Source organism: Cucumis sativus, chromosome 6, assembly GCF_000004075.3.
Source record: "Cucumis sativus cultivar 9930 chromosome 6, Cucumber_9930_V3, whole genome shotgun sequence".
In the NCBI taxonomy this organism is placed as follows: domain Eukaryota; kingdom Viridiplantae; phylum Streptophyta; class Magnoliopsida; order Cucurbitales; family Cucurbitaceae; genus Cucumis; species Cucumis sativus.
In genome coordinates this window covers 12,070,701-12,081,172 of record NC_026660.2, presented here as the reverse complement: position 1 = coordinate 12,081,172, position 10,472 = coordinate 12,070,701, and the positions used below count along the sequence as shown (strand labels likewise).

The 10,472-nt window shown below is 27.1% G+C and overlaps 1 protein-coding gene across 1 annotated transcript; it reads right to left on the bottom strand.

Moving 5' to 3' along the window:
* Window positions 1-4,791: 4,791 nt before the first annotated feature.
* On the bottom strand, window positions 4,792-8,581 carry LOC116404429 (serine/threonine-protein phosphatase 7 long form homolog). The gene is made up of 4 exons (XM_031886808.1): window positions 8,530-8,581; window positions 8,374-8,429; window positions 5,182-5,580; window positions 4,792-5,105 (listed from the first exon to the last, which is right to left on the bottom strand). The coding sequence occupies exons 3-4, from the start codon at window positions 5,548-5,550 to the stop codon at window positions 4,896-4,898; spliced, it is 579 nt and encodes a 192-aa protein (XP_031742668.1). The 5' UTR covers window positions 5,551-5,580; window positions 8,374-8,429; window positions 8,530-8,581; the 3' UTR covers window positions 4,792-4,895.
* Between the last annotated feature and the right edge of the window lie 1,891 nt (window positions 8,582-10,472).

Sequence of the window (10,472 nt, the reverse complement as noted above, 5' to 3'; positions counted from 1 at the left end):
TTGAATGCATATTCGTTCTCCATTCCTTCCACGGCTTCAAGACCTGCCATATCTATAGTCACGACTCTCAGCCTTCGACCCAAATTCATAACCAACGTATCTGCTCTATCAATAATATCAATGCTCCAATCTTGTTTCTTTTCATCATTTTTTAAAATTTGCTGTAGGTACACAATGAAATCGTAGTATTTCAATATGACTTCCTCTACTACTAATAGTGGATCCTGTCCTATATAATTGAAGGTGGAATCATCACTTTCACAATCAGATTCTTGTTCATTCTTTTTTGATGATTCTGCTTCATCTGATTCTGTGATTCTTGGTCGTTTCGGTGATCCCTCCAATGCTTCGTTAGTCAGAGATATGTCTCTGGTTTGTTCTTGAGAAGTTGATGTGCCGATTTGAAGGTTGATATCTTGTTCTTGTTGTTGAATATTTTTGTTCTTGATGTCAGGCGTTTTGGAGTTGGATGAATTGCCATCCTCTTGATTCTCGTTATCGCTCATCTTGTGAATATGGTTATTAAGAATTCTGAGGCAAATCAGAAAAATTGAACTCTCCCCACTGCTGAATATCCTTTATATATATATATATATATAGACACCTTCCATTATCATTTCCCCATTTTCTTTTTTTTAACATTAAAACTACTTTTTCTCTATTTTATTTGTATATATATTTTTTGTGGTATGTGTTTATAATTTTTTGTTATTGTGATTAGTGTTTATGACATATCCTCTTAGTCTACTTAAGTAATTTAAACCCTAAATGCTCAAACCCAAATCGATTCTATATTAAATTTAGGCAATTTAGAGAGGGTTTTATTTTTACACGAATGTTTAGCTAGGAAGTGTTTTTGCTATTGTTTTTCAACAGTCATCTTCCCTAGCATCCTTTGTAAAAATAATGATTTAAATACCTAAACACGTTGGATGATCTTTTTTATTTTTTTATTTTTGAAAATTAAATCTTTTTTTTTTCAATTTCCTTCTTCATATTTAAGTATTTCTAAGTACATGAGTTCAACCCCTAATTGGTTTGTAAGACATTGTTCAAAAGCACACAATTGATCCAGAAATTTAGGAATATATATAAAACCTTAACCAACTTAATTTTTTAAAACTAAAAAGAAAAACGAAATGACTATTCAATGAGATTAGAATCATATAAGTTTAATAGCTTAATTTTAATATAGGTAGAAGTTTAAAAGCTCGTTTTTAACTATTAGAAGTCTGAGAATATAATTGTAACCACTAATATACTATATAGTTTAGAGTAAAGTAGTTGTGAGATGATATTTATGTTTATTTGGTTTTTTTGAAATTTGATTAAATCTGCTAACAAGGGCTCAGCTCAACTAATGACACATCTAAACGTGGAGGACCCAAAGGTTTATGGTTTAAACTGTTACTATTTATTAGGATCATAGACAATTTGCTATATTTTTAAATATTTTTCAAATTATAAAAAAAAAGTTTATATCAAACTTATAGAAATTATCTTTTCTTTCAATTTATAATGTTATCTCTTTTATTCATTTAGCCCTCCGATAACTTAAAAGAGATTTGTAATATAAATTTTTTTTATCTTTATAAATGTTTTTGTAAATAAGAATGAAGGAACATGGGTTAAGTAAGAGAATGCAATAACCCATAATTCAAACTTCTAAAATTGTCATACTATCATCTCGATTAAAATTGACGATTTTATCATAAAAGTATCGACGTGTCAATGAAAATTTAAAACTATCTATAGAAAAAGAGTCACAAATTTTACATCAACCATCTTCAAAAGCCCAAAAAAGACTACAAATGAAGAGATAGAGAGAGGAAAAAGTTCGGAATGAAATATCTAAAAAAGAAAAACAGAAAAACTAAAACAATTCTATAAGATGAAATTGCAGAAAAGTAGTAAAAATAAAAAGAGAACATTCTTTATAATCTTCTTCCATTTCTTACTCTGTTTATTCTTCTTCTCCTTCATCTTCATTATCTCAAACCTTTTTCCCTCAATACTTTCATTAAACCAATCAGTTGAATCAATTCTTGCTTCGATCTCTCAAGCTCCCTTAAACACATCGCCATCACTTTTCCTCTGTTCTTTATATCCGAAACAAGCCTCAAATTACTCGAACTTGCAATTCTTGAATTTATATGTCGAAATAGATTTAATATACTTAGAATTTGAGTTTTTTTTAATTCGTGTTCCTTTTTCTCAAGACCTTCCGGGTGTTTAACAGATTCCATTTCTAAAATGAGTGTTCTCAGATCTTGATACAAACCCATAACTAGCCTTCTTCCTCCAACAAGAATCTCAATCCATTTCTGCCATTGGACCTTTAAATCTTGTTTCTCTTCATCGTTTTTCAAAATTTGGTATAAGTAGTCAATGAACTTGTAGTATTTCCATAGGATTTGCATTGCCACAAGTAGAGGATCCTGTCCCAAGGAAATTGTAGTATTTGTGGACGTTGATCCTGCTACGTTTGATTCGGTGATTCTTGATCGTTTCGTTGATCTCTCCGATTCCTCGTTAATCGGAAGTTTGCCGTTCTGGTTTTGAGAATTTGATTGAGCAGTTTGAAGGTTGATATGATCTTCTTCTTTCTTGGATTCTTCATTGTTGGATGAATGATTGTCTTTCTCTTCTCTCTTTCTAACGGTCATCTCGTGAATGTGATTAGTAAAAATTGTGACCTAAATCATAAAAATTTAACTCTCCCAATTGTCAATATTTTATCCTTATATTTAGCTTCGATTATAATCATTATCATTTCTTTAGTTTTTTGAAAATTAAAACGTTTTTTTCACTTTTTTAAACTCATATTTACATATGTATAATTACATGAGTTCAAACCCTTTATTTATATATTATATATATAGTTAGTTTTTCTAGTTTTCCGTTCGATATCATTTTATTTTATTTTCAGTTTTTTTTTTCATTGGTAGGGAGGCATGAATTATGGGTTTGATATGTTGAAATAATGTTTTACGTTTTTATTTGAATGAATTCTATATACTTTTTTTTTCATAACTAAAGTATATTTAAACTGAAAAAAAATAAGCAAAAATGTTACGAAAAACAAAAAATGATTATCAAACAAAATTTTGTTTCTGTTTCAAATTTTCAAGAAACAGTAATAGTCTCATTTCTTATTTAAAAAGAAGAAGAAACAAGAAACGAAAACACGAAACAATAAGTAGAAAACGGTTGGAACGCAAACGAACCTTTAAGAGTCGATAGTGGTTACCAACAGACTTAATTTTTAATATTATAAGATAATAAGAATTCTTTTTTATTATTTAATGATTAGTGGTTACTTTATAAAAAGGATATAGTAATATTAATATTGAAAAGATAAAATATTGTTCTAATTAATAGGAATCTTTTATCTATATCTTTCAAATAAGATCTCGAAGATTTATCTCTATAAATATTGGAGCTCCACGCTTTGTTAGATACACATTTTATTGGAAATTCGATTCGAGAGTATTCTCACTAAAGGATATTATTGATTATCTCACTTATTTCATATAACTTAGAAATATCGATAGTGAATTTGACACCTTAAATTTCAACATATAACTTAGAAATATCGATACTGAATTTGACACCTTAAATTTCAAATCTCACATTCGATACATTTTGACCATTGCCCAATTTAGTTCAAGCTCAAAATATTGTTTTTTTTATTTAAATAAAATTTTAATAATAGTTTAGTAACTAAAATAATGTTATTTTTATTTATTTGGTTAATTTCAAATATTATGGTGAACTAATATATTTTTCATTAGCTAGTCAATAATTAAAATTTATTATATTTGGTTGGATAAATGATTGATAAAAATTTTCTAATCGCCAAAGATTGAATAAATTTAAATTTTGAATGACTTATTTCGTAGTAATTTCTATATTAGTTATTAAGTAAAATATTAGACTAGATTTTAACTTGGCAATCAAATATTTAGAAATAACTAACTTTTAACTAATAAAATTTATGAAAATGATATCAAATATTCGAATCATACAATGTATATCCAATATTCACAACTTACAACACTTTTTTGAATGATGCCAAAATCTACTGAGTTTGATTTACACTTGACCTATAATCACAAATTTAATAGTTGTTAATGATTTTAATGTAAAATTATATAACTATTAAATATTTTTTTTAGTTATTTTATAAACCAAATTTATTTAAAATATAATATTAAAATTAATAAAAACTTATATGCTATGAATATTAAATTTATATTTCATCGGTCACAAAAGGTAGGATTCCAACGGATCTTTCCTCTTAAATTTTGTTAGTATTGAAATCAATATTAGATCATATATTTGTTTTCACGATTTTTTTTAAAAATAATGTGTTTTGTGAAAATATTTTGAAAAATAGGGTTGTTGGGAAAGAAATTATAAGAATAAGGTTGTTTCCCAAACTATTTTCAAAAATAGGTGTTTTTTTTAAATTGAAGGAAGTCGTGTACGGGGTAGTTGGAAATTTAAAATAACGTGTTTTTAAAAAGTATTTTCAAAATTAGGGTAGTTGGAAATTTATGTTTTTGTTTAAATCTTCCATGTGAAAATTTTAGTTTTTGTTTAAATGGCCAAATTTTTGGTAGTTTATGTTTATTATGAACAAATTAAAAAAATAAACCAGAGGTAAACACATCATTAGTGATATCTTATAAGAATTTTGAACGTTTTTTTTAATACTTGGTTCTCTACTTTTAAAAAATATATATTATATATTGATATTATTAAGAATACTCCTACATCTAAATCATGTATTAGCAACTTCTAATTTATAATTAATTTAGAAAAGTTCAACTTTTTATTTATACAACTTGAATAAGTTCTAGCAAAATTTAAAAACACTTAAATTATACAACTTAAGAAGCTTCCCCATCTCCCTCTACGACATCATCGCCTTGTTGTCGTCGTCGCCGTCGAATGCGTCTACGATCTGTGTCAGCAACATTTAAACGTCGAGTCCGCTGAACAAGACTGTCTATATTTCCCATGACTTCGTCACACATTGGACTAAAAATTTCAAAATTGTTTTCCATGGAGACTCGACGTACGTCTTCAACAAAATTATTCTGAACGATTGTAAATAATATAATTAAAAAATGTTCATGCTTGTATTAAATTTATAAATCATATTAAAACTATTACCATGCGATAACAGTAAGCGCCATCAGGTGTCATGAAGCGTCGGGTAATCGACGTGTACCATGAAAAGTAGTTATCTGATACTGTCGGCTTCTGTGTTGCTTCTGCTTCGGCACAAAAATTATTTCGTGAATGCCACATTGCTATATGCTCTGCATGAATCCTACTCCAATCTTGATCGTGCTTGCCTCTTAAATCAATTTGGTGTAGGCCCTGATCTGTGGAGCAAAACTCTGGTGGCATTTGTAGCATATGGAACTGTCGCAATACACGATCTGCTTGATGCTTCTCAACGAGATGAAAGCAAATCATAGGACCCACATATGTCCACATCGCTTGACCGTTATGACATTGATGTTGAAGCAATGCCATAATGTGGGACGTGTATGGTGTCCAATTAATCTGTTAAAAAAAACGAACATAAGGAAACAACAAAAAACATGCCTACGCAATATTGGTATAATATTTTACTACCTGAGAGTTGATCAGCCGATCAAAAAACATTCGGTAGGTGATCAACATATTTGCAGACAGTTCTGACAATGGTATAACGCCGCTCCATCTAATCTGAGTGTTGGATTGGAAGCGACCGTCATAACAACGTTTGAATGTCGACAACAAGTAGCATTCATCAATGTATGGTACGTATGTCAAGTGCATGTAATTACAAACTGCAATTACATGCGAACACGGAATCTTAAACGACTGCCACTTATTGCAAGAACATGTCCCTTCCATCAAACTTACTACCTATGTGTGTTGGCCTTTGTATGGAGAAATCATACTCATACCCGTATGAACCTCAAATGTCTGGGTTTCTCTATCAATGGATGTCATTGAATGTGCAGAAGCTCGTTTTTCCCACTTCTTAAGCTTTCTTATCGCATATTCCGTATAAATATCACCACAATCGAGTGCTTCACTTATCTCAGCTCGCCGACGTTCGAAATAAAGGATTGTGCGATAAAATGCTAGTCTAACCAAAGAAGTCATGGGTAACATTCGAGCTCCTTTAAATACACCGTTCATACATTCAGCTGCATTGCTTGTCATCCACCCATATCGAGACTCATTGTCATGTGACTGAGTCCATTTTTCCACGTCAATATCTTCAAAAAACTCAAGACACTCTGGGTTCAATCGTTGTAGTTCTTTCATTATTTTTATAAATTTACGCCTTTGGTGTTGATTACCTGCCCTAAACACCAAGTCTTTCAGTTGCTTTGATTTATATTTCTGATTGAAGTTGCTAGCAACATGACGAAGACAATATCGATGGACAGCTCAAGGTTCACTCCAACCTACCTCTTCATTGTTAATGGCAGAAAGAATGCCCCTATGTCTGTCAGAGATCAAACAAATACCATATCGATCATTAACGTATTCGCAATGTACAACCTTGTTCACAAACAGAATTCGCAATGTCCCAATCTATTTGTGTAAATATATCGGACGGGATCATTTCATTCTCTTCCTCTATATTTTCTTCATTACCAAATAGTTCATCGACTTCTACATCTATATCACTATCTCCATCATTACCAGGTTCAAGAATAACTAAATCTTCAGGTCGCAACGACATATTTAATTAGCTGTTAAATACAAAAACGATCATCAGTTTAATGTATCTATTTATTTTATTAGTAATGTAGTGTACACAATAAAGTGTACACAGTAACATATGGTTTACTTTTGGATTGATTATTATTTTATTATTATATATTATTATTATTATTATTATTATTATTATTATTATTATTATTATTATTATTATTATTATTATTACTATTATTATTATTATTATTATTATTATTATTATTATTAGGATTATCATCATTATTATTATCACTATCGATATTGATATTATTATTATTATTATTATTATTATTATTATTATTATTATTATTATTATTATTATTATTATTATTATTATCACTAGTATTATTATGATTATTATGATTATTATTATTATTATTATCACTACTACTATTATTATTATTATTATTATTATTATTATTATTATTATTATTATTATTATTATTATTTATGATTATTATGATTATTATTATTATTATTATCACTACTACTACTATTATTATTATTATTATTATTATTATTATTATTATTATTATTATTATTATTAAAATTAAAAAAACAAAAAAAGAGTACACTAAGGTAACGGTGCATTAATTAGTTTTCCTTTTAGATTTTTATTAATAATTATATTTTTTTAATAATAACCCTAATAATAATAATAATAATTATTATTATTATTATTTTCTTATTATTCTTATTATTATTGTTTTTATTATTATTCTTATTATTATTATTATTATTATAATTATTATTATTATTATTATTATTATTATTATTATTATTATCATTAGTCAAACTATTATTATTTTTATTATAATTTTTTTATTATTAGTCAAATCATTATTATTATTAGTCAAATCAGGATTATTTTTATTATTTTATTATGTTTATTATTATTATTATTAGTCAAATCAAGAAAGAAAAAAAAGTACATTTATAGGTTTTGATTTTTATTAATAATTATTATTTTTAATAATAATAATAATAATAATTTTATTATTAAATTTTATTATTATTATTAGTCAAATCATTATTATTTTTACTATTATTTTTTTATTATTAGTCAAATCATTATTATTATTAGTCAAATCAGAATTATTTTTATTTTTTATTATTATTATTATTATTATTTTTAATAATAATAATAATTTTATTATTATTATTATTATTAATAAAGTTAAAAATAACAAAATTCAAAAAAAATATAACAAAATTCAAGGAATATAACAAAATTCAAAAGATATAACTAAATTCAAAGATATAACTAAATTCAAAGATATAACTAAATTCAAAGACATAACTAAATTCAAAGACATAACTAAATTCAAAGACATAACTAAATTCAAAGACATAACTAAATTCAAAGACAAAACTAAATTCAAAGACAAAACTAAATTCAAACACAAAACTAAATTCAAACACAAAACTAAATTCAAACACATAACTAAATTCAAACACATAACTAAATTCAAACACATAACTAAATTCAAACACATAACTAAATTCAAAAAAACATAACTAAATTCAAACAATTTTTTTCCACAAAATAAGAAAATAAAATAACAAATCTAAATAAAATTAGGGTTAGAATAAACATACCTTGTGAAGATGAATGAGACAATGGAGGATGGGAGACAATGGAAGATAGGAGAAGCCTACAACAAAAAATAAATTATTTTATCAACATAATAATAAAATAAAATAATTTTAACAACAAAATCGTATACCCCATCCACGATTTATAGAAAAACATACCTTTATGACGAAATAGAAGAGGAAAAGTGAAGAGAGGAAGAGAAAATTTGAAAGGAAAAATGGATGAGAGGAAAAGAGAAGAGGGGAAGAGAAAATTTGAAGTTGGAAGGGAGAATGAAATAGGAAGAGAAAAGATGAAGAGGGGGAAAGGAAAGATGAAGTTGGGATGAAGAATGGGTTAGAAAGAGGAAAGATGAAGAGAGAAAAAACTAGATGAAGGAAGAGGAAATATGAAGGAAGAGGAAAGGAAAGATGAAGGAAGAGGAAAGGAAAGAGGAAGAGGAAAAATTTAGAGAGGAAGGAAAAAATATTTGGAATAAAGGCAGAATGAGGGAATTCTAGGGTTTTTAAAATAGGCGAAGTCGTGTACCCCGTACGGTACACGACTCCAGTCAGAAAACGTGGGTCGGGTCCACGACTCCACTCGGATATCGTAAACCCGGTCCACGACACCAAATCGATTTGTGGAAGTCGTGTACCCCGTACACGACTTCAGTCACCTATTTTTGAAAATACTTTCCCAACTACCCTATTTTTGTAAATACTTTTACAAAAGACATTATTTTTAAAAAAAATTCTTGTTTTCACTTAGTTAGATTCCAAAAATATCAATTTTTTATACATGTATTTAATTAATTAAGATTTCAAAAATAACTTTTTTTTAAATCTTTAATATATTTTTTAGTCAAGTTTGAAAATATGTATTTTCAATACTTGTTTAATATATTTATTAATGGCATCTATATTTAATATATTTTTAGTTGTATGTTTTATTTAACGGATTTGTATTATTCGAAGTTGTAAATTCAATCTCAAAATTGAAGGCCTATTTTTATCTCAAATTAAAATTTGTCATTCCAAACTATTGTGGATACAAATTAAGGTGCGGTAGAAACTTCATCTTATTTCAAATTAAAATTTTGACTATGTTTCAAATTTTATTTTATTTAAAATTAATTTCAATTTTTTATTCTCAAATCAAATTAAATTGCGAAGAAAATCTTCGAACATTTTTTCAAATTAATTCAGGTTTGGCCCTATTCCAACCCTTATTTCAAATTTGAATCTTACTAAATTCATAGTTTGATTAGTTTGATATGTTGAATTGAGCAAAAAAAAAAAATGCTTGTATTTTGACTTCAAATTTATCTTTTCGAGATTTGCATTCACTCATATAAGTGTATCTCGAAAAAGGAAAAAGGAACATTCGCCAGGGACATTTGAAAAGTTTGTAGACCAATCACAAATTGCCACATCATTTACTAAATTAATGATTAAAAATATAAATAATTGAATTTGGAAAAATTGACATTGTTAGCACGAGATTTTCATAGAAATTTGATTTGTGGTGTTAAACTTGAGTTCATGTTGTATTTTTGATGATTTGATGCGATGTAGTTCGATCTCTAAAATTTGATCTATGATTCTCTCTTGGAAGAAAGCTTGTATTTTAAAGTAACTTCATGGTCTGATCTCTGATTCTCTCTTGGAAGAAAGCTTGTATTTTAAAGTAACTTCATGGTCGACTTGACTTTATTGGTTAGGGAGTTTTCTAACTCTTGAAGAATTCAAAATTTTCAACATTTACTAAGGAGAACCCTTTTATTTATAGAGTTCTTGGGTGTGGTTTATGAGTTTATGTCTGGTTGGTCAGACTCATGGACTAAACTACATGAATTTGGGTCATATTTACCATTTGGGCTCAATTAAGTTTATTTTTGGACTCAATTGAACTTAGTCAAAGTAAATAATATTTAATTGAATGAAAATAATTAATTTAATGAAATGGTTATGATAAAAACATGTGGTATTATCAAAATTGATTTTTCAATTTTAATTTGAGACAATCAATTTTTTAATTAGTTCCAAATTGAATTGTGCAAAAAAAAAAAAAGTAATCTTATTTGAGTCCAAAGACTAAATAGGACTCAAATTCATGTAGT